This window comes from Oryzias latipes, chromosome 22 (genome assembly GCF_053564925.1).
Source record: "Oryzias latipes strain Hd-rR chromosome 22, Olatipes_Hd-rR_3.1".
In the NCBI taxonomy this organism is placed as follows: Eukaryota; Metazoa; Chordata; class Actinopteri; order Beloniformes; family Adrianichthyidae; genus Oryzias; species Oryzias latipes.
Window position 1 is genome coordinate 18,370,394 of NC_136258.1, and position 26,031 is coordinate 18,396,424.

The 26,031-nt window shown below is 38.9% G+C and overlaps 1 protein-coding gene across 1 annotated transcript; it reads left to right on the top strand.

Annotated features, from left to right (window-relative positions):
- The first annotated feature begins 15,028 nt into the window (after positions 1-15,028).
- Positions 15,029-17,760, top strand: six6a (SIX homeobox 6a). The gene is made up of 2 exons (XM_004082283.5): positions 15,029-16,204; positions 16,994-17,760. The coding sequence occupies exons 1-2, from the start codon at positions 15,633-15,635 to the stop codon at positions 17,157-17,159; spliced, it is 738 nt and encodes a 245-aa protein (XP_004082331.1). The 5' UTR covers positions 15,029-15,632; the 3' UTR covers positions 17,160-17,760.
- Positions 17,761-26,031: the final 8,271 nt, after the last annotated feature.

Below are 26,031 nucleotides of genomic sequence, written 5' to 3' on the forward strand. Positions count from 1 at the left end.
CGTTATTGAACATTGTGTTATTACGAAGGTCATTATTGTTGTGGGTTCAAAACGTGATTGTTCTCATTTAACAGGGTGCCATTTTTCTCAGCTGACATTAGGCAAAATACTAGAAAAGAGAGGTCAGGAACTGCACCGCTGCACTGTGGACCAGCACCAAACGAAGAATACGTGACACTCAATGTCAGTCTTTCAGGAGCTTCCTCTGCACGTCAATGGGCTCAATTGATTTTTGATTCTTTTCAGGGTTTTTTTCCTCTAAAATTCTATACTTATACATTTCCCTCATTATTTCTTGGTGATTATCATCCCACAGCTATTAACCTCAGCCTGCACCTGCAGCATCCAATAAGAAATCCAATTCATGCTAAAAGCACATACAGCCCACATAAAGCAGATAATGAGAAATTCTCTATATTTGTTGAGTTTCAAAAGCTTCATAGTGTGAAAAGAATCAGGAATGATTGAAAACAAGGAATTTCAAAATATATTAGAACTATTGCTTTCTATATAGCTTTCTTTTTAACATCAGAACCTGAATATCGGTGTGTTTTTTCTCTGTGCAGAGAGGTCACATTTTAGGATTTAGTCTATAGCCTTGCAACAAAAATACCTCATTACTGGAATTGGATATAGAATTGTGCAGTCAGATTCTGTCACTCAAATCCAGTCAGCGAAAAAGTTTAAATCAGTGTTTACCTAAAAAAAAAAGTTGGTATCGTGTAATACTAAACTGTAGGCAAACACCATTTCTAATTTTAATCATGAGCTATTTAAGAAGGCTTAACACTACACATCTTTTCGTAAATATTAATTAATTCCCTGCCTGCTCTGGTGCTGCAAAATAATATTTAGACTGCATATCCGGTCTTTTTTTTAGAAATATTTGAAGAAAACCTTTATTATTGTGACTTGTGTAGTAAATTAAGCGGTCTTAAGAGAAGGTACTTACAGAGTGACTTCCTGCGCTGTAGTCTCAACACTGTGAGCGTTCATGAAATGGAGGGGGGGGGGGGTTGTATTAAGGGAGAATTCAGCACCAGTCAGGCCCCAACCACAAAACACAAACAGCCCTTCCCTTGCTCCACAACAACAGCAGCAGTCATTTGGGCTTCTCATGACTTTCCTGGCCCGAAATGGGAATTATTTTGTTTGTCTGTGATGATTAGGGCTCACTAATTTGCCCTTCAGCGGTTTTGCTGTTTTGGTGAAAGGAGCTTCCCTATTCACCACTATCCAAGTGAGGAAGGTATTATTTTGGCCTCGTACAGTTGCACAAAGACGCATGTTGCCACCTCGTCTGAGGCTCACACGAACAAACAATTCACTGACAGGTGTTGGAAATTCATGCGGGAATCTGACCTGCACACCTGCACGGCTGGTTGTGCAGAATCATTTCCCTCCGCCACAATAATTGCCCTCATTCTCCGTTCGGTCTCTTATGTTACCATCAAACAATGTTTTTTTGTTAAGCTTGATATCAGCTGTAAGAATCGTTGTGAATTCAGTTGATCAAATACTGACCTTCACGTTGCCTCTCTGTAAGAGGAAGCCCACAGATGCAGATCAAGTCTATTTTGACTTTTCTGAACAGCTCTCAAACTATTGTGAGCCACTTCTTAAGGACCCCCTAACTTGCCTTTTACAAAGTAGAGTGGTTAGAAACCCAGAATAAAACCAGGAAGAGCATAAGCACCAAAACCTATTCATGCACAAAATCTTAAAACATACTTTAAAAAGTCATGCTGGTGTGACTTGAATTGGGGAGAAGATAATGGGGCTGATGCAGGCATATTAATGGTATGCTGATTTGTAATGGTTTTTCTTTAATCTCTTTGATACCTTTCATTTCAGAGTAGGGATGCTTGGCCTTGCCATCAGCAGTATTTATATATTTTTTTTACATACTTCATTCCCCCTGAAGGATGTTTTATGTAAAACATGCTTTTTGTGCCCTAGAAAGACATTTAATCAAGATTAACCTTGGTATTTTACTAGCCAATGGTCTGGCTTTGTAGGGTTTCATAATGGAAGACAATTATAGCACTTCTTTTGGTGCAGAAGATCTGCTCTGAGAGAGAAAACATTTATTTATAGCAGAACATTTTAGGGGTTCATTTTTTTAAAAGTACTTTTGGAGAAAAATGTACTTTTTACTTTTTATTACGAATAATTTCTCATTATAATTTTAACTTGACAAAAATTAGCTTTACGGCTTCAAACACTTAGCTGTGTTAAATGAAAAATAATAACAGCATTTTTCTTCTTATTATTTTTTTTCTTTTAGGAAAGATACATTTAAAAAGTAATGTGAATTTTTATTTATTTATTACAGATTTCAAGGTCAGTGGAATCAGACGGCAATTTGTTTTTCAGCTGAAGCCGCATTAACTACCTGTATGTCAGCTGCACACTCCTTAAAGCCAAAACAGGAAGAAAAAACATACAGAAGGCGGAAATGTTGTCAAATAAAATGACGAAATGGTCTGTTTTTAGGGAATACTAAAGCTTTTTTTTAAAATAAATACTTAATCAGTACTTACTGAGGCCATTAGCCTGCTAGCTTGCTGAATTGTGGCAGCAGGGGAGCGCTGCTCTTGTGAATGGTTCATTCATTGTCTTGGGAGCATGTTAGACTCGAGTATCCTCTCATTGTTTGCTAAGAAAGTGCAGAGAAAGTATTCTGCTGGGTGGTCTGGCTCATTAATGCACTCTGCCCTTCTTGATTTATGGCTCACAGTTCAACTGCTGCCAATTAACATGAAAACATACAACAACAGGGGAAGGAAAGAGAAAATACTGAGGAGGCGGAGGAGGATGGCGAACCTTCCTCCAGATGAACCTGCCTGCCGCACAAAAGCAAGGGATCAAAAGTAATGACAGAATTTAGGCTTGTGGAATGGTGCTCAATGTAAGGGGATGGTTCTTGTTCATGTAGATTATAATTTTTATGATTTGAGGTTATATGATATTATTAAAAAAGGTTTATTCCATGTCTTTTTTTGGAACAGTACTATGAAAAATGCAAACATTTCATTTTCTTAAAAAATTCAAATCAAAATGATTTTTTTTAGGTATAACAATAACAATATTATACAGAAGCTTGATAAAGTTAAAATGTAATGTCGATACAAATCTTTAATTTTTGTTTTTATTTTGTACAAATTATCCTTATCACGTGAATATTTTGTAACTTTAGCTAAACAAACATTTCATTTCTGTTTCTATTTTCTTTTGCTCTTCCGCTCTGTTACATTATTAAATGCAACCTTTGTCATCCCATTCATTTTTCACAACTATTTATTTATTTTTGAACATTTACAATTAATATTCAAATAAAGAGTTTTTCTTTTTTTGTCTGGAGTGAGACTCCTGTACCACCCTATAAGATAAATAAGGAACATGAATTCATCAGTGATGCGCTAAAACTTGTTCAACTTAAGTAGAAACACATGCTTAGAGCCACTTCACCACGGCACCTTCGTGCTCCAAACTGACATCACACGGCAACCAGACATGATTTCTATCTCATTAGTCTGGGTTTAGAAATCGTTCATTTTTTTTTTTTCAACAATTTATTCCTGGAAGATCAAGTGGGTAAAAAAACCACCATGTGGATTATGTCAGACAGATCTCAAAAAGGCCCATAATTTCTTTTCTTTTTTTTTTTTTTAGAGTTTAAGGTGTGTTTTTCAGATTATACCTGATACTCTAAATTAGCTGTCTAACAGTCAAGGTTGTTCACCTGCAATGATACAACACTGAATAGCTGCTGCGCTTCATGCTGGAGCAAAAAGAACTTCAAAATAATTAGCAAATTTGAGTGAAAATAAAGGCAAAAAAAAATAGAGATGTTTTACCATCTGCAAACTCATTTGACATTTGTTTCACTTATTTATCAAATATATTTTGTGTTTATAGTCAGACTATTGCAGGCAAATTTTACCAAATAAATCAATCAATTGAACTTGTCATGTATACCAGGAAAGGATCTGTCATATTTCAGTTAAAGAAGTTAAATAAAGCGCAACATGCTTAATGTTGGAATTCAGAAAAATGATAATTCACCTGAGAAGAATGTTTTAATACATTTAATTCACCCCTAACAATACACTGTTTTAAGCAAACAGACTATAAAACAAAATAATACGATTTAAAACTAATAAAATCCTGTTGGAGTTGTTTTTTGATAATCCTCATCACATTTTTTTCTGTTAAATGTTTTCACCTCATGTAATGTAGCAAAAAAAAAAAAAAAGTTGGGTTGAAATGTCAGGAATACATGAAGATGACCAGGGATGCAATGAAAGGTTGGCAAGTATTTTTTAAAGCTGATGCTCTCACAATCCACATGCTTCCACCTGCTCTGGAAGATCTGCAAGATTTAATAGGATGTGCTCTGATGTTGAAAGCCTCAGATGTTTGCAGTCACCGTTTAAAGAGGTGCTGCAGTTTGTTTGGACGGATGCAGTTCACTAACAGGGTCAGAGCAAGCCAACCTCTGCCATTTGGCCTCCTAGACGGATACTCAGACTCAAATATCAGCATGTAGAGGTCAGCCCTTTTACTTCTCACCTGTGACCCCTCAGATGATTCAGGCTTTGTTGAGGGGTTTCCAGGGTGTGACTGGGAAAATGGGACACTAACTTCAACCAATTAAATCTTTGAATAGGCGTCCATAGGGTGGATTCATGGAAACCTTGAGGGATTCAAAGGCACATCAGATTCTGATATAAATCAGATTTAACAGGACCGAAATAATAAAACGCGGTGAAACGAAACCTATCAAAGAAAGCTTCGGGTGGTGGGCTTTTATGAGACTTTAAAATATGGTTTAGTGTAACCTTCAAGGCTCAGACATTCACCTGACTGCTCCTCACCTTTGCCATGGGAGAGGAGTGAGCAGGAGATGAGAAAAAGGCGGATGAATGAGGAAAACACACATTAATAAAACAGGAAATTGGTGGGTAAAAAGTGCAAGTAATCACTGGATGTGAATGTGACCATTGAAGCACTCTTTGCTGTGCTATCCTGGTGCTTTCACTAATGGCCTGTTTCACTGAAGTAGGGCCAGGAATGCTAACCTTCTCAGTGCTTCACAACTCTGGGCAAGCATGGCTGCGCTCCCATCTGTGTATGTGTGTTTGTGTCCGTGTGTGCCTCACTGTCATTATCCTTTTCTGTAGAAAATAATAAAAGAGGAACTCTATCTAGCATGCTCTCCCATCCTGTAATGAACAGAGTCCACATATTTATGTTTTTTACTAGAGAACCCTTGAAACACAAGAGGGGTTAAAGTAAAGAGTGGGGAGGTCTTTGGACCATTTTCAATATTTTCCCCCTCTGTGCCCCGTGGGGCAAGTGAGGGGTTGGTTCTTTACAATAATCAGGTGACCAGAGAAAAATAGTGTGGCCTTAACAAGCCCAAATTAAAAAAGAACATCATTTTTATTATGCAGTCAAACACAATTGCAAGCAAATGTTTTCTCTGTGGTGCTGCCCCTGCTTTCAGGGTCTTTGTCCCGACTCCTCAGTGTGTGCAGAGAAAGGCCCCGGTGGTCAATGGGCAGCTGAGTGGCGTGTTCAGCGGAGGCCCACATCCTTCGCCCCCAGCGCAGAATACGTTTTGTTCAAGGAGCAACCATACATTTTGAGCAGATTTGTTGAATTAGAGAGCGCAGCAGGAGCTGGGGAAGAGGGGGTAAGTGATGGGGAGGACTTGTTGCTAGGTGACTGACATACAACTGCAGCATGCCAGTTATCAGAGCTTGGCACTACTTGTCTATTTTTGTTTTGTTTTGTTTTCTTCCGTGAAAATCTCCCCCTGTGCCTCCTCCACCTCCTCCTCCTCGTGCCGCTTCTTCCCAGCTCCACCATCCCATCAATTCACTTGTCTGGCTGTCCTCATTGCTGTATTGTGGATACGACAAAAAAATAAATAAATAGATGAAACGTGAAGGTTTCCAGGCTGCATCTGCAGCAACCACCAAGAGTTCAATCATCAGCTTTTCTGCTGTTTAAAAACTTCACTAAGAAAAATGCTTTTACAGGAAAAGTAAAGGTGGTTCTGGTCTTGTTGATGTGCCAGTTAGTATAGAATCTGACATAAAGCATTAGCCTCATAGAGACACTTTGCCCTATCAGCAAAATGGGAAAAAAAGTATTTTCCTGTGGCTAGTGAGTGACACACAAGGACAGGCAGGATTTCTCTGAGCCTCCAGCTCACTACAGGCATTGCTGTGTGGAAGACATGCCATTTACAACACAGATACTTTCAATAACAGACTTAGAAATGTGAGATCATCACTCAGTAGACCTCACCTTTCAAGAAAACTCTTCATTCAACAATAACAAGATTTTTTTTAATTATTTGCAGGGTATTTGGGATTTTTTCCCGACCGGTTTTCCTGAGCAAACACTTCTTCAGCTCTTCTCTTCATTCATTAAGTGTCTTGTCTATTAGTAGACTGCCTCCCTAAGCAGGTTGGCCACTTACCTTGTCAAGCCCATCTCTGCACGTCAAGCAGCCACAGTGACCCTTTCAATGAACCGTATGCAAACAAACGAAGTACTTTTGAGCTACTTTTCCTACTTTATATTTTTCTGAAATAAGTACCTGCTCTGATTGAAAGAAATCTAAAAAAAAATGAATACAATAGCATTTTTTCCCCCCTGTGTTTGCTGTCGTCAAGGATGTGAGTGTGTAAAAAGACCGCAACGGCTGGTGCTGCCAATTGTTTCGAAGCTTCACCCGCACACATTCCCTCTCAGTTTGTCTTTAAATGCACCACATCATTGAACATAACATATTCCTTCATGTCAGAGTGAGGGTGCAGTGATTCAGGGTCATTTGGATTTTTGATTCCACGCCTCCTCGGTATTGCATTTATTTGAATCTCCGTCTGAAGGTCAAATCCAAAATACACCCCAGCGAAGGAGCCATTGTTGATCTGTTTCTTTGCCTTGTGCCTCCCTATTCCTTTTCAGGGAGGAAGTATCTTTCTTTCTTTGTGTTGCTCGGGGGCTTATGAGACTATCAGAGCACACCTGTGCCATGAGGAAAATTCCCTTGCTCTCCATAGAGCTGCATTATTCAGCACAAGGCCATGGGAGTCAGTGTTTCTAAAAGCATTTGGAAGACAGTAAATGGTGATGCTAAAAAAAACTGTCAGCGAGGTAGAGAAACCACGAACAAACTGTACACAAAATCATAATTTTAGATGTAATTTGTTGGGGTCTAATTGTTATAAAATAAATAATTGTTAATTTAATGGGAACTTACTAAAAAAAATAAGAAACGCTGAGTTTTAGAGAGTATTTGTATATAAATAAATTGTTGTATTTTGAGATTTTTTATTTATTTATTTTGTATTTCTCTAAAGAGCTAGTGCAGAGTCAGCAGGTTTTTCGTTATAAATACATTTTTGAGCTATAAAAAATGTAAAAATAATTGTTACCCTGTTGATAAATAAATCTTGTATTTGCTTGCTGTAGAAAAAAAACAGTTGCAAAGTCATCACAACATATTTGAGCAAAAAACATTTACCGCATGCTTTATTTGCTTTATTTTTTTGAACTAAAGTACAAAAATGGTGTGGTTGTTGAGTTTTCTGTGTATTTTGGTCAGCATGGTGAGCAACAGCTAATGCTTAAACAGTGACGGCCGTTAACTGTGGCGTTTTTCATCTGACTCGGCTCCGCTCCTCCACCTGTGACTGACAGGGTGTGAGCGTGTTTCTGTCAAACACTCAGCTGCAGTCATTGATCAGCTCAGCTCTAATCTGTTCTGGACTTTGGTTTCAGTTGATTGGATTAGAAGCTGCATCTCTTTGCTTTGCCACCTATACTAAAATAAAGTGACTCAGGATGTGCTGCAGGATGTCAAAAAATCTCTAACTAATATCCCAAATTTTTGTTTTTCTTCAATCTTTATTTCCTACTGTATTTTTAGGATTTAAGTCATTTTGCATGAAATTGGAGTCCAGGGATCTTATTGATCACATCATCCACATAAGAAGAGATTTTATTTTTATTTTGCCTTCTTAGGAAAATCCAATTTTGCCTCTCACAGCTTTCTCATTTACATTGACCCTAATCCTCTGCACGCCTGTTAAATAGAATGATTTAATCTTCCCTGGCAGGAGCACCCAGAGCACCCCTCTGCTGACCCTTCAAACATGCATTTTTAATCACTATATTAAGATGTCACATAACAGTCTGAGCTCATCAACAATGCCTTGGGCTAAAGCAAATATGGATTCAACTGTTCAGCACAGTCAGGCCTTGCCTAACGGCCATCAGGCTGTTGATGGATGATGAATTTAAGTAAAGTATCCTATTTATTTAAGATATTTCTACCGTTTAAGAACCCTGGAGTCGTGAATATATTTATGGTTTTTTAAGAAATGTCTCAAAGTGATGTTTACTGTACAACGAGGAATAACAGCAACCAGCGAGAAAAATCATTTGACTCGTTTTCTCAACGTCTCCATGGGGCCTTGTCCTTGTAGCCCAGACCGCTGTAGCCACACTGCACACCAAGAGGGCTCCACACGGATTCATTTTTGAGCATGTGTGAGTTTGGAAACCGAGATGACTGTCAGTCTGTCACTTGTGTTTGGAGTCCTGGCATCAAGCAGGGGACCTGCTCAGTAACACCCGTTAACTCAAGCAATGACATCAACACATGCGCATAGACTTTCTCCCCGCGCTTCATCGCTCTCCCTCACACTCAGCCCTCTCAGCTAACTCCTGTCAGATGCATCACCCTCTAGGTACAGTGGTGAGCTTTATGCACACAGTGATCAGGCAGTTTGCCAGCTCTGCCTTCTCCTGCCTCTTCCTGCCTCTACCTAGACGATTCGCTTCATCCTAATGAGCTCTGTCAGAATGGCATTTGACATAAGCCATCAATAAAGCACATCTGACAGACATTAGGAGTCCTCAAAGTGGAGACAACTCCCACGTAGGAGTTTCAAATTGTTACATATCCACTGAGGCTTTTATTAGCTTTTCTTCTCTTACAGCTTTTGAAATTATTTTTTTTCAGCTCACAAAAATCAACATGTAACAACATATCAGCTTTCAACAGACCATGAGAGTAATTCTGCAGAGCTGAATAAACAGGCTCTCCTTCGGAGTGAGCCTCACTGTGGTTCACAGATCGCACTTATCTGTTGCTGCCACTAATAAACTTAGGGTCAGAGAAGCTACACTGCTTAATGGAAGCGAATCAACTAGAAAACATCTTTTCCTTTACTGTTTACTCTAAGGTAATTCTTACCTCAAGGTAAAGTCACTGCACTCTCATTGTGATACTTTCCATCAGCTAATGGACGGTTAAGATGTTTTTTTTTCCTTCTCTTCTTTTCACTGTTGTGTTTTCGGAAGTTCCGCAAATGATGCTGAGGAAATAATAATAATCAGGAATGAAAGCATGGAGTAAACCTAGTACATCATACATGAAGAAGAAAGCGTCTGTGTTCACAAACAACATGGATATGTGTAAATGTCACTGTTGAAAAAGCCGCAACGGTGCAGCCAAAAGAGCAAAGTGTGTCGCTGGGAGACATTTTTTGTGTGTGTTTTGACTTGGAGGAGTAGGGTCCTAGACAATGTGAAGTGGAAGTGAGGGCCCAGGCGGCGGGGTTGTGGCATCGTGACCTGTGGCCTGACTCACGCATCATGCAGCTCCCTGACGCCACAGAACCTCCTGACCGTGATGAGTTTTGACTCCTGTCACCTTTGGGTGTTGCCAAGAAACGATGACATGAACAGTGTTTTTATTTATTTATTGAGTTTTGTGGGTTGAGAGGGTGACCAGTGTCCCCACCGAAAGACAAAAATAAATTAAGGCATGCGGGACTTTGAAAAATAGAAAGAGGTTTGCTTTGACGTGTTCATTCATAAGAATATATTTTTTGGAACTTAGGTTAAACACCTAAAATAAAAGCTCATTTCTTTATTGTGTAATTTTAAAATTGCTAATGACGAAAGCAAAATCATATTTAATGCATTAAATTATGAAGCATTTTAAGACCCACTTTGATTTTAAAAGTGTTCCTAGTCTTTTAATTATGATTATGCCATTTTTAGCCAAAATAAAAAAAAAACTGTGCTGTTTTCTAGGACATAGTTTCTGCAGAGCGTCAATCGTTTATTAGAAATGAACTACTTTCATGAAGCAACCCTGCCGCCCCTCTTTTCATCACCAATAACCAAGAGCTATCTGTTTATATGTTCGCTTGCTAGCATACAGCCTCCCACACTCCCAATATAACATTAGCATTTCAACAAAATCGGTGTGCAATATTGGAGCTATGCAGCTGTACAGTTCTGAGCCTGATGCCAGCTCAGATGAGTAAAACAAAGATGTGCATGGATCTATTTGTCAAGTGGATGCATCAGAATGAAGCAGAGCAGGGTGTCTGTGTACAGCCCACCATATTTTCTGCATCACAACTAAGCTCTTTTACAAACTGCAATTTCCCGTCTGCTCTTGATTCACAAAAATTTGAATAAAGAAATACTCAGACCTGCAATTTTAACCTTAATTCTTTAAGATATGTCATACATCATGAAAAAAATGCTACAAGAACATTTAAAAAAAAAACACACAAATTCATCTGAGTTGTTCTTTAAGGTTTTAGCTCCTGCTGTGCTGAAGAACTCATACTGTTATGCTGTTGAAAATAAGCTTGTGTAACATTAATACTTGACAGCTGTTCATTGACTTACTTGCAGTAATTGTGGTTTCATGTAACTTTAAAGAAAAAAGGATGAAAAAAATGAAAACATGTCTCAGGTTTGACTGTGTTTTCATGTGGATAGTCACTCCCTGCTGCACTTAGTTTCTGCTTTCTACAATGCAATAATGCTCAGAATTACCAGCTGGGCATCTTAGATATAACAACAAAGTATTGCTTCATGCTCACAATTATTTTCACACAATCATCACTATAGGTGATGCAGGCCATTTGTTCATTTGTATTTTCTGCTCTCTGTTGCTCTTACACAAACACTCACAAATATAGCCTATGTAAAGTAGCGCAGTGTGCACCATGCGCACCGCCTAGTTTCATTTGGCCCTTTATTTGGACTGAAATTGACTGCATTCAACAGTGGAATGGATGCAGTAATTGCATGCACTCTATAACATGCTCCACAAAAGTGTTTTTGAAGGGAAAAAGGGTATGTTTCAAGGTATTGCTAATGGCTTTCTGCCAAGGACTCAAGGTCCATTCTCACTGCATTGTTTGTTTGCCACAGCCAAATGTAGTCCCCTCTCTCCTCTCATATTTGCAACCAGCAGTGAAGATGGAACATTAAGATTCTGAAAGACCTCAAATGCAGGATCTCGCTAGTGTGCCACACGACAATAACAGAATTCAATGAACTTAGATTTACAGGCCACAGATGGTTGGTAAACCTTTTGTAATATCTAAGAGCACTGCAGAGATTTGCACAACAGAGAATCTTTTTGACCCAGGTGCAGCGCATTTGTTTGGCCCCACAGTGTCCATGCTGGTCTACCCGGTTGGTAAAACATCTATTTTCACACAAGTGCTGATAACAATCCCTTCTATGTGAATATGCAGCACTTCTGATGGTATCATCGAGGAACTATGTATCCTTTAAATTGTGCAGGAGTCCACTTGCTCAGTGGATATGAGGTGAAATGTCATGCTCACCGATTACGATAACCGTGGTCTGGATGAGTGGTGCAGTAGATGCCCCTGCGAAACAAAAGCTTAAGGGGATGGTATGTGTGTCAGAGTGGGGCTGGCCATGTGTGAGCACCCCCAACGCAGACTGCTGCACTGTTCTGCCTCTCCTCCATCCATGTCAGCAGGGCTGTGTGACTGAAAGGCACTGGATTATGTACACTGGGGGCCAATGGGTCAGTGGATAAGAAGTCTTCTCTGTTACCACAAATCCACAGATTAAACATAGCGTCGAAAGCTAGCGCTGCCCCGGGGGCAAATGGGTTTGAAACACAACTCAGAAAGAGCTTTGGCTTAATCCTCCTGTCACTGTGGAGCCACGTGGCAACATATGAGAGCAGTGGCCTCTCTTTAAGTCTCACTGCAAGATGTACGCCTTTTAAATGCATCCGGGTCATCTGGGGGTTATTGGTAATGTTGTTGACATGATATCTTAATTGGAAAGTTAATCCTGCACAGAGGAGGCTGATAAGGTCGAGTTCTGAGAAATCAACATGACCCTACAGTCTGGGAATAGAACATAGAGTTCGGCAATCTTTTCTTTGCCAAACAGAATTTGTCTCAGATAGTAAAAGTTAAAAAGTGATCCGTGATCACAGTTTGAGTGGCAGCAGCGAGGACCTTTAAAGCCTTTGAGACTTAGACAATAACTTACATGGATTTGTGAGCCTGTGTTTATGTTTGCATAGAAATGGAAAATCAGCAGTTATGCAGGGGGAGGGAGCAGATGGAGAGAAAAGGTGCTGTAGGTCTGTATGAGAATGGGGCAGGATGACTGTTGGTGACAGCCTCTTGTAGTGTCTCGTCTGCTCCACTGATCATAGGGAATCTAGGTCATTTTCAGCCTGTTCACATGTAACTGTTCCCCACTCCTTCCCTCCCTCCGCCCAGGGCAAGCTACGACCCAGCTACATGCTAATGAGAACACAAAGTAAATGCACTCTTAACTTTAACTCCAAGTTACAGTCGTCAGCAAGGTGCACCACACCTGTATAAAAAAAGACTTTAGTTTAAGTTTTCCAGCAATGCAACCTAGCTGCAACTAAAGATTGTTCAATCTTTATTATTGTATACAGAGGTCTTGTTTTTATATTTTTATGTTTTATTTTTGTATTTTTTTAACCAGATTTTCCACTTGAAGTTAAAAAAAAAAAATCCCTAAAACTCCTCCTTTGTTTTTGACATTTTCATTTGTTTTGTTAAATTGCCTTCATTGCTCATGAATTTTTATTCAGGACCTCAAGTTTGTTTTCATTGAGGCCTAAATGGAATCTTGCTCTTTATTTTATTTTATTTTTTTACCTTTGTTGTACATTATTGCACCCTGAGTAATAAATAAATAAAGATTTTAAACAACCAGAAAAAGTTTTTGGCTGTGTAGGAAATTCTTAAAATATGAAATATGCAAACGGAAATTAAAACAAATTCTTCTCAGACATGGATGAAATGGCATGCTCACAAGAACTGGCTGTATGATTCATGAAGCAGAGAAGAAATAGACGTGTTTGAATGAGATCCACTGTTTTGCTTAGCTGAATGTGGCGATATTGGTGTCAGGAGGCTTATCTCCTGCTGACACAGTGACACAGGCCTGGACTCATGAAAGGGCTGCAAAGTATTTGCTCATGCATGCATCACTTTGGGTGCGTATTTATCTGCGCAAAAAGAAAGTATAATGGGGTGCAATAAAGTTATTGGAAGAGAGCGATTGCGCATGCACGAAATTAACTTTTTTTTTCTTTCAAAGAGATGCTTTTAAAAAAAATCCTTTTCTGCAAGATACACGCAGTTACACTATGCAATACCAAATCACAAATGTACTGCAAGGGAAAAAAAGCTTTTTCTTTTCATTTTATAAATGTTTAAAGCAGCCCTATATGAGCTAGACGTGTTGCTTACACAGCATGGTCGGCAATTGTTATTTGCAGCCCTCCGTTTAAGAGATCCAAACTCGCAAATGTTTAATTGATGCGCACATCCTTCAAGAAAGCATTGCGGCGCTTGTAAATTTAGTTTGGGGCTGGAAACCTGCAGGGATGAAATATTTACAGAAAGCTAAATATTTCAGATCAGCACCTTGTCATCCGCCCTCACAATTCCCTTCTCCTGATTCATCTGATGGAAGCTCTTATTCTTTATTTACAACTGGATGGTGCTGAATATGGGGGAAGGATGCGGCCTTGAAGTTAAATTGTGCCTCATTTGCGTCTCCTCCTCCTCCCCCTATTGATGTTCTTATAAATATGAAATGTGTTTGTTTCCTTATAATTAACATTAAAAAGATCAAAATTTCTAATTTGGGCGATTTTTGGAGCCTATTTTTTTCTGAAAATGTGGCTTCCAGCAGAGCAGCAAAAGAATGAACAGCTTCGCGTACAGAAGGTTTTTTATAACCTCCATCAAGACTCTATAGAAAAAAAATCCCAAAGGGGATTCAGGCCGTGCGTGTGCGCGCACAACAGTATGAGAAAGAGGGAGAGAAGGCGCGCAGAGCGGGAGGGGATGGAGAGGGGGGGGGGGGGGAGTCTGTGAAAATAATATCAGGGTTTTCCGTCAGAATGAACTTTACTACTGTATCCAGCCATGAAATAATCTGACCCGACACTTCAAACCATCTGCGCTATCTATCCGCCCTCTTATTTACTAAATCAGCCTGTGCACAAAACGGAGTGTGTCTGATAGCCCACTAAAACCCGAATAGGCTGCGGGGCCATGATAATCCTATATATACGCTCACTTCTTCCCTGCAATGTTTCACATCACAGTGCAGCTCTGCGCGCGCATCCATGAGCAAAACTACAAATACAATTTTCAAAAATCCCTCTAAAAAAGGTATTTTCATTTAGGCTTTTACGCACAACATAAAATAAATAAAAACTTCGCCCATTCACATCACCACTCTTCTTGCTCCCTAAAGATTTTTAGCGATTGCAATTGGCAGCAAAATTCACGGTCATGATGAAAAATTGAAATGAAAACCTTCTTGCTCATTTCGAAGGCTGATTTATGATTTAAAAGCCTTTTTCTTTTTGTTTTGATTTCAGAACCAAACCGCTTGAAATAAAATACGTTTATGTGCAAAGACAGCAAAATGTTGTTTTTTTAATGCAGAAAAAAGGATTAGAACAATTGCCATTCTAAATGGGATTATGTGGATAATAATTTTACAGTATGATATGACCTGCACATTTGAACCTAAGGGTGGTTTATGGTGAACGGGAATGTGTCGTTTCAGTGCGTAAAGCTTCTTAAAGCGCCGTCTGGCTGTGCGCGTTTGCGCGGTTCGCCACATAGACGGAGGACTCTTTACCACAAAGGCGTGGGGCGTTCAGGAAGCTCTGCGGGTTATCTAAACGTTGAAAGACGCAATGCAAAAAGGTCAAAATGTTTATATTATTTTTTTAAGGGAGGCGCTGAGCTCTCCTTTCCGCCTGATTGGCCGAACTTGACAGAGATTGACGTGCATCCATGGCAACCGCGCAACCAATCTGCCAAGTCCAATAGGAAATCATCGGAGGGGCTTGACTGGCTTTTTCTCCCCCTTTAAAATACATCTCAGCTCCTAATTCCTCCCTACATTCAATCCCAGTGTATCTTTTTTTTAAATCTGCGCGGTCCAGGCGTGCGTTTTCTTGCATCTTTATTTTTTTTTCTTGTCGGCCAAGTTCGCCAAGGCCGAGGATGCGGTAGCCGGTCCCCACGCGCGGCGTCCCTCCTCCTGGTTTGGTGTTTGCATTCTTCTCGGCTAATCAGGCGATTGGCTCGATAAGTTTGGGATTGTCTTGTTTTTTCTGGCCGCCTTGGATTCCCTTGGCTAACCCGGGAGAAGACGAAGAGGAGCGAGCCGAGGCGTCGGGGACAGCGAGCGAGGACAACGGAGGGGGTGAAGGAAACACTGGAGAAGCCTCCATGTTCCAGTTGCCCATCTTGAATTTTAGCCCCCAGCAGGTCGCCGGGGTCTGCGAGACCCTGGAGGAAAGCGGGGACGTCGAGCGCCTCGGCCGCTTCCTCTGGTCGCTGCCGGTGGCGCCAGCGGCCTGCGAGGTCCTCAACAAAAATGAGTCGGTGCTGAGAGCACGCGCCGTCGTCGCCTTCCACACCGGCAATTTCCGTGAACTCTACCACATCCTGGAGAACCACAAGTTCACCAAAGAGTCGCACACGAAGCTGCAGGCGCTCTGGCTCGAAGCGCACTACCAGGAGGCTGAGAAGCTGCGGGGGCGCCCGCTGGGGCCCGTGGACAAATACAGGGTGCGGAAGAAGTTTCCTCTTCCCAGAACCATCTGGGACGGAGAGCAGAAAACTCACTGCTTTAAGGAGAGAACCAGGCACTTGTTAAGAGAATGGTATTTGCAGGATCCGTACCCGAACCCCAGCAAAAAAAGGGAGCTTGCACAGGCTACTGGACTTACACCCACACAAGTGGGAAACTGGTTCAAAAACCGCAGACAAAGAGACAGAGCGGCTGCTGCCAAGAACAGGTGAGCATCCTTCACGTGCTTCCTCTTATTATTCCATCACAGCAGATAAGAATTCAACAAAAGCAGCTTCTTCTGAAGCAATAGAGCATTTGCTAGACATTCACTGGAGCACTATATTCTTGGAATCGAAATCTTAAATCATTAATTAGCTGATTTTTATGTGACAACTTCATTTTTTAGTACAATAATTCTATTGATGGACTAGAAAGATGTGACCCTCCCACACACATTTTTATGGGTAAAACTGTACCGTAATTAGATGTTTTATTTGTAAAGACTTTAAATGTATTAGCAAAATCTTTAAAAATGTGAAAAATGTCTATTAAGAAATAAAAATGCAGTCCCTCATTAAGAAACTCTAAATTTTTTAGATATTTATGTTTTATTTTATTTAAACAATGTAATTTATATTTGTTTAGATGCTTTCTGTTTTTAAAAGAATATTTACATTACATCTATAAAGAATACTTGCATGCATAAATCTACTATGACTTATCATGTATTTCTATGGAAATTTTGTTGTGGCAAATTTTTTAAATCTATGAAAATGAGTTTTGGGCCTTTCATTTTTTTTAAATATAAAAACATATATAATCCACTCTTTAAAATTATTTGGCTTTTTTGTGTGATTAAAGAGGCCAAATTTACATAATTTCTTCTATTTGAGTGTCGTTTTCAATATGTATTTATGTGCAGTGACTTCTAACAATATTTCTTATGGGTTTAATGTAAATGATCAGCTTCCAGCATCTTGGATTAGTGACACCATCGTCTCTATCCTCTTTCCAGGCTACAGCAGCAGGTTCTGTCCGGCGGCTCGGTTCGCTCACTGGCGGATGATGATGGCACCGTGGACCGCCTGGGTAATTCATCCAGTCCGGAGGCCAGTTTGTCCAGCAAAGCGGCCGCCTCGGCCATCTCCATCACCTCCAGCGACAGTGAATGTGACATCTGACGGGCAGGAAGAAAAAAAGAAGAAGAGGGGGATTGGTGTGAAAGACAATCTAATAAAACAAGTAATAGTGCCTGCGTTGAGTTCAAAAGAAAAAATATATATATCACACACAAACTGATCATTGACAGCTGCCAAAACATGGGGGGAGATCCGTGACGCGCGGAGAACTGCCTGTCCTCTTTAGGCCTGTATACTGTTGTTGCCCATGTGTGGAAAACAGAAAATGGATTTCACGGACTACCAGGAAAAAGAAAAAGAAAAAATCAACAAAACAAACAAAAAAAGTAAGAAAAAAAGGGTGAAGTGGATGAGGGGATCCAAACTCGCCTAACCTGCTGTTCTCTGTGGGTATTTCATGTTGAAAAGGACTGTGATATTTTTACTTTGAGGTTTTATAAATAATGTTTATTTGCTTATTTAAAACGACCTGCTCTACTGTCTCTTGGAATTTCGTATTCATTTGCTTGGTGTTTTTAATACTTACCTTGTGCACAGGTCAACCTGTTGAGCATGCGCGCTTTAGTGAAATTGTGTTTCAGTAAAAATAAAAAAAATAAAAAATAAGCAGTAAAGATAACTTAATAAAATAACTGTTGATCAAGACAGCTTTACTTTTAGTCTTTATTATTACGAAATCCTCTGGATGAAGAATTCTTCTGTTTTTGAGCGTTTTTTCTTCTTTTTTTTAAGATTACAATGGTGCGGTACTGAAACCACTGACACGTTTCGGAGCGAGGTCTAATTGGCCAACATGCTTTGCGTCCTCTAATGCAGGGTGACAGCGAGAGGTCGCGGAGAGGCCGGCTCGCTAACCCGGATGATCCGCAGGAGAGATCATAGAGATCAAAACACAGCAGATTGCGGACCTGAGTTTAAACCGCACACAAAAACACGCTCCTTAAAACGCCCGTGTGAGCTGTTTTTACGCACGACGCTGCAGGATTCGGGCCCGCGTGAATATTTAAAGCTTCAAAATTTTCAAGTCAGCTTGATTCATCTTCTGATGCAGCATCTTTTAGCTTTTCATTCTCCTTCCTTCATTTTTTCCTTCACACCTGAGTACCTAACTTCAATTTTTTACGCATTTACTTCCAGAAGTCTTGCTCCCATGCGCCAAAGTTTGAAAGGGCACAACCAAACTAAATGAGAAATTATACGCCATCTTTTTTCCGGTTGATGTGGCAACCACCTGGCCTGCACCCCCACCCCCTTTTTCCAATTTGCCATTAACGAGGCTACAGTAACTTATGAAACAGACAAAAGCCTTTCAGTTTGGACAAAACAGAAGCCAAAAACTTGTTAAAAAGAGAGGAAACGAGTGGAAAAAAGAGAAAAAAGAAGGATTTCTTTTTGGGATATATCCCCCTCCCCACACTCTTCCAAACGACTCTGACAAAAAGCCAAATATTTCCGTTTCTTTTGAGTGTGAGGACGTCTGGGAGACCCAATGAAAAAGTCTTTCTCGCAGTCAATAAGGTTGTCAAACTGGTCAGCGGTAATCAGTGCTAATGATGAGTCTGGGGTCCCAGCTCGGACAAAAGGGGCCCTACCGCTGTTTTGTGAGGAGAAGCGACTCTCCAAAGAAAAGGCTTCTGTCAGTAAAAAAAAAAAAAAAAAGTCTGGAGCACGGATACCACAACTTCCCCAGCGCGCGCGCATCAACATGCGCGTAGGATGAGTGCGTGAATTGGCCCTTTTTAGGAATTTAGTTATTGTGGCATCCTGCCGATTTGAGCCACAAAAATCCCATTTAAAAAAAAATTCTGTAGCTTTCAAAGAAATAACAAAGATACTCACCATTTGGTTCAGATAAATCAGATAATTTGGATACCTCTGAAGATGTTTCTGACGGATTTGAGTTGATGTTTCACGTTGGACTGAGACAGACGATGACAGACAGCAGGCAGCCCGCTGTCTGAACGCCTTTGTTATGTTGGAGTCTTTCAGTTTTCAGACAGTGAAGGGCAGAAGAGTTTGTAACAAGTGCACGTTGAGCTGTTCTCTGCCACTGAACTTGCACTCCAAAATGCATTGAATCCACTAAATCCTGTAGTTCATATATTATGATATTAATAACAATAATAATGTCTAAAAGGCTTTGAGCTTAAAGCGATCTGCAGCAAAAATAAATGAGAAAAATTAATTCATTTTTATTACCGATTTCCTGCTGAAGCTTCCGTCCTCTTTTTTTCTTATATTGCAAAGATTTTAATCATTTTAAATGTCCTATATATATATAAGATGTTTAAAATGATTTCTTTTTAAGTGGGATTTTCTTTGGATCATTGCTGCTCCTTGATTTCCCCAAAATTGAATTTGCTCAAATACAGTTATAGGTGTTGTTTAAAAGCTTTTCTTAGATGCACCAAACTCAGTTTTGAGTCTAAACGTTACAAATCTAAGTGTCAGAGGTTACTCACAGTTTTACTAAGTATACATCTTAAATAATTCAGTAAATTAAATACAAATAACATTTCAGGAAATATAAGTGAAAATTGTTCAAATAATAATTTAAATGGTTTGAGGAAGTGTCACTTCAGATTTTAGAGACATACCATAATAATTCAAATAATGACGCACAAAAGTCCATACAAATTATAGCATTATCATATATATTTGACAATATTTGCTGTATGAAGAAAAAGCTCACTGAAGATACCTTCTGATACTTTTCGTGCGTTTTTACATATTTTGACAGAAGATGAAGAAGAAAAAAGGTGAATAGTTAACCATTTCTCCAAATATTTGTAAATTGTTTAAATTTTTATTCTCTCTTGCTTCTTCAAGACTTGCTTATTCAATTAATCGGGAGCAAAGTGTCCTTATCAGAGAAGCTTTTGTCCTTCACCTTCCAACAACTTAAAAACACACACACACACACACACACACACACACACACACACACACACACACACACACACACAAACAGTTGTTTACAAGGTTAGATAGTTTTCAGTATTTGCTCCTTTGAAAAAAAAATTGCCATTAAAATAGTTTACTGGGATGAGAGAGGCAGGAGTTATTCTGCCAGTTCATTGTGCCTAGGCCATGACTTTATATCGAAGTGATTCATTAAGCTGCTCCTCCCTCATGGTTATCTGACCTTGTAAATATAACATAAATAATCTGTCTGTGACTTTAAACCACGATTTCTTTCCATTCTGTTTTTTTTAATATCTCAGACAATGCAATGAACTCGTGTTCTTGATAGAAACGAGTTTTTTAAGCGTTTCAAAAAGATGCAGAACACTTGAAAATGTGAGACCCCGCGCCCCCTTGTGGCGGTGTTGTGTAAAGCCACAACGCAAAGGGAATCCGTGCTGCAATAGACAAGATTATTTCCCTAAAGCAAGCAACGAGGCAACAAAATAAAATTAAGTAAATAAAATTAAAATTAAATTAAAAAAATACAATAAATTAAAAGAGAAAAAAGTGAAAGAAAGATATTAATCTGAAAAATCTACGGGCTATTACAAGTTCTCACTATATAATGATGTTATAATTTTACTAAACAATCATTATTGTTGTCATGAATTACTTTCTAAGTGTCTTTTTAGGGTTGTTTACTATGTATCTGCTGATTCTAAGACAGTTATAGTAGCAAGGTAATTTCCCCTTTTAGGGACCAACAAAGTTTTATTCTATTCTAATGTTAAACTATCTGGATAAATTCCCAATAAAAATATTTTACCGTACAGATATGAAACAGTGAGATTGTTTTTCCATTTAGAGGTCTCAGATCACAATTAACTTTCGTGACTTTTCCTAAAGTATCTCAAAGTTTTTCATTTTTGGGACACAATAAAACCAATTTTTTTATTCCTTTAAAAAAAAATCAACTCTATAAAAACTATAATCTTTGAATACAGTTCATTCAATATGCTCAACCCATGGAGAGAAGCTTGAGTAAAGGTGCAGGACACTTTCAGTACCATGGACAGCGCCCACGTTCTGAAACTCCCAATATGAGTTTGTTATGAAGTCCTTGATAATCTTCAGAATGCCTATACGTTGTTATTTAATGTGCAGGAATGATCATAGTTATTTTAATGGTGAGAAAAGGAATCAAACAAGTTGCTCAAGAGTGACTCAGAGGGTTCATTTTTTGGTCTCTATTTGTTTTAGTAATTGTGTATTAACAACCCTGAAAGCTCTGGACCCTTAAATACAAAGACTTCAGAACTGCACGAACTTTAACAAGCTTTCATCGAACGCATTCAGGTGCTGCAGGTTTTAGCTGCACTCTTTGAGTTTCAACAGACATTGATTGGAGCCTTTTAGTATTGCTCTAAATCCTCCATTCAGTCTCTGGGTGGATCGATCGAGCAGTCAATCTGCGCATCCCTGCGACTGTAGTCCATTTGCTTTCTCAGAACAATGTGAAGCAGTTATTAGCTGTGGGTGGAATCTGTTTTGGGTGACTCTGGAATAAAGATAGTATGATTAAATGATAAAAATAATTAAGTTCACTTGTCAGTCCTCCATATTTTCACGTGAAATTACTTTTTTAACTTTTAAATTTTGAGCATTTAATTTTAAGCAACAGAAATATATAAACTTTTATTTAAACCACAAAGGTAAAAAGTCAAAGTGTTTTCTGTAACCTCACTGCTGGCTTCAAATTTCTGCACTTTATTTATTTGGTTAGTAATTTCAGAGATTTTGAAGGTTTTCTGCAAGTTAATGAGCACATTTGTTCCACAATAATCCAAAAAATAAACAAAAACAAACAGTAATGGCTGATATTTAGTATAAGATAACATTTTCCTTCAAATCTTGCCTCCTTAACATCCATTTTAAATGCATCAACTATGCTCAAAACTAATGTTTACAAAAAATATATAATACATTTAAACACTACTATTCTATTGTTTGACCCAAGACAGCTGGAAAACTCCCACTCTGTTGATGTAGTACAGGTTTTCACCACTAGATGGCAACATCTTCACAAGTAAGAGATTCTTTGAAGCAATGAGGCAACAGGGGCTTAAAATTAGTTTTTCATCACGTCTTAAACATTTCAAAATCTGAAATAAATTCACTAAAACAGCTTTACAATATACAAAAACTATCAAATAAACTTTGATCTGCTAGAAAACATTAAATGACAATTCATGTGTAAAATTCTGTTGTTTTTGTTGGTATAGACAAGATTAAACAAAACACTTATTTTATTTATGTTTTTATATGGGTGTAATTTAACATGTGTTTTACATATTCCAAATCCAAATAAATAGAAATATTTCAACTAACTAAATAGAAACTAGTTGAGTTGTTCATTCAATTAGTTACAATCCTTTACCACAAGAGGTTGCAAAAGACACAACTTCTTAATGAGTTGATAGGTTAACATAGTGACAAAAACATTCTAGCTGGAAGCTTTATGTATGTGGTAAGCTTTTCAACAATTTTCTGAGTTACTTTGAGCTAGTAACTAATAGAAACTGAGCAAACCTTAGAAAAATCTCTGTGTGGAGAAGAAAACTTGAAGGTCAGTATTCATTCAGATGCAGTGAAATCACAGATGGACCTATAAAACAAGCATCTTCATCCTCAAGTCTGTTTCTACAGAAAGTCACTCCTGCCTAAAGCTATAACCTTAAATAGAGAGCATTTACCATCTTTATGTTGGCCGACCATTTGTTCTCTTTATTATCCGTTAACTTTTTATGATGCGATGTGATCATCTCTCTCGTGGGATTTCTAAAGCATCTTTAAATATGGATTTAATGTCAGCCTGCAAGCAAGAAAGTACTAAATCCACAAGATTTAAAAAAAAGAAACATCTTTGTTTTAAGACGACAAACAACCGTGTGCAAACAAGTAAGCCGCAGGCTCCAAAGTTTTGTCCCAAGTGTAAATGAGAGTACAGCATGACTAAAGGAGAGTGTGAAGATACATGTGTATGAAAGTGTTGCGGCCGAGTGGGGGGCACCAGTTGGGATTTTAAGAGTTTATATTTAAACTATCTGATCTCCAGTTTCTGCAGCTGTCGCCAAGTTGAAGTTCAGCACCTTGAGCCGCTCTCAGTCGTGTTTCAGGCTCTTATAAACCTGCCAAAGTGTGAGACGGGGAGGCTGAAGCACGGTCCCCCGTCTGCCCGTGAGCTCATAGCTCCTCAAATGAGCATCTCCATAAATGTTTAGCTTCAACTTCCACAGCTCACTTCTGTCGTCTTCTTCATTCTTTTCTTCTTCTGGGATGAAAGAAAGAATATTTCTACATATAAATTATTTTAAAACATCTTCGTCATACATTTTTTAAGATTATGCCATGTATTACTATACAGTTACATTCATTTTCCACACTTCTGTGCAGAGACACATGAAAAATAATAAACCTTTTTGGTTTAAAACTTCATTTAGCTCCAAACTTAGAAGTCGACAACCCAAATCTTAAAAGAAATTGATTAAAAAGATTTATATTATAAGGCTGAGATATTTTTTCTTTTAAAACATTTTGTAAATATTTTGAAACTATAGAAATCAGTTATTATTGTTGTCCAAGCTAAATATTTTCCCCCTTTTGCCTGGTTTCAGCTGTTCATTTGTATTTATCATTTCAGAATGTGCTGGATGTTTTCTATGGGTGACAGGTCTGGACTGCTGGAAAACCCTTTCAGCATCTGGACCCAGTTACTTTGGAGCCATGCTGTTGCAGTTCTTTCAAGACGTGGTTTAGCATTGTCCTCCTGACATAAACAAAGCCTTGCCTGTAAAACAGATCGCCTAGATACAAGCATATGTTGATACAAACGTTTTTAGAATTGCTCAGACCTTTGTGGATGTGACCCCAGTGAAGTGAGCCAACGCACTTCAGAGTGTCACAGAAGTGTTCTTTTTAGGGAGAGAAGCTAGTTGCTCCTCCAACTTATCTTTTTCAACGTACATTGGAATATTTTAAGGCTTCAATTCCTATATTTTTTATGGTGCTGGCCTGAAAATCAATCTATTTAAAAAACAACCTGAAGTTTTTCAGAAAATTAGGATATCACATGAGATAAATCAGCACAAATAAAAGTTTTTTAAAAACTGTTTTAATTTTTGCGCTCTAATTTCTGGCTTTGGCTTCCTATTCACATGAATTACTGCACCAATGCACTGTAGTATGGAGGCAATCAGTCGGTGGCACTGTGCAGGTGTAATGGAAGCCCAGGTAACTTTGATAGCTGCCTTCAGGTCATCTGCATTGTTGGGTTTGGCTTTTCTTGTCTTCTTTTTGGACCACAACCCATAGATTTTCTATTCAGATCAGGTCGGACGAGTTTGCCAAATAATCAAGTGCACAATCTCTAAACCAGCTTTTGCTACGTTGCCAGTGTTGGTAGATGCCAAGTCCTGCTGGATAATAAAGTCACCATCTTCTTATAAACATGGAGCAGAGGACAGCATGGAGTGCTTTAGAAATTCCTGGCTGGAATAATACAGTATATTGTATTCCATGCATGCTCATGTCTTGCCTTGGTCATTTGGGCTTCCTGTTGAATATTGGGGGCTGCCGTGTCTTTTTATAGTCATTTTGAACATGGGAAGCACAGCAGCACATTCATTTTAGACTGGGTTTATATCGTGTTGTTGTATCTTTTCACTGTTTGGGTTAATACAATAAATGGGAATAAAAACCCAGATACATGTCAGAGACAAGACAGAGACCTGAATGCAGCTGCTGTTGCAGTTGCACACTGAATGCAGACTTCAGAAAACACAGTGGACCAACACCCGCAGATGACATAGAACCCCAAACCACCACTGACTGTGAAAACCTCACCCTGAGCTTCAAGCAACATTGTTTCTGTGCCTCGCCACTCCTCGTCCAATTTAAGATCTTTGATTTCCAAAAGAAACTTAAAATTCATTTCGGGGAAGAGTTTCCTCCCAAACCCAGATAAGACGCTGTGATGTTTTCAAAATTGGATTGACATGAGGCTCTGATTGTGGCCTCAGTTCACTCCTAAATTCTTGAATTGATTCCACTTTACAAGCCTCTTTAGACTGCAGTTATCCCCGTTGGTGAAGCAGCTTTTCCACTCACACTTCATCCTCACTCTCAATGCTCTGTTAAAATGAGTGAACACAGCTCTCTGTGAACAACCAGCTTGTTATTTAATGACTTTTAGTGGTAGACCCTCCTTGTGAAGGGTCTTGTTGACTATCTGCTGAACATAGACAACAGTCTTCCCCATGATTGGAGTTTTACTGGCCAGACTGAGACCACTTGAAGGCTCAAGAAACATTAGCAGGTGCTTTGAGTTGGTTGACCAGAATATGACAACATGAGTTTCTAACATTTAATATATTTCACTGAATTTAATTTTGCCGAGACATAACATTTATAGACTATGACCATTAAATTGGTAAATGGCATACACCTATATAGCACTTTATTACTTTCTTAGAAGGCCCAAAGCTCTTTCCAGTCACAGTCCCATTGACACACACTGATGGCAGCTCCACTGCTGAACACTGATAACCAACAGCAGCAATGTTGGGTTCAGTGTTTTTGCTCAAGGACATCCAACACAAGGGCAGACAAGGTGGGAACCGACTGCTCTTCCTCTGCACTACAGCTGCCCCCAAATGTCCAAAAAGTAAAGACTTGAAATACTTCCCTCTGTGTGGACTGATCCCAAACAAAATCACTGTTTAAATTTCAATTTCTTTAATCCATTTTTTTCAAATCTATATGTATGTGTAACTTTGTTATTGTTATAAACAAACTAAGAAACACATCTGAAAACTGAACTCAAAGTTGTAAATTGATATGTATTGTTTGGTTATCTGTCAGAAACAAACCAGTTTATGATGTCCAAATATGCAGGTTTCCTCTCTGTTCATTACGTGAAGGGCATGTATCAAAGAGTCTCTCTTATCTA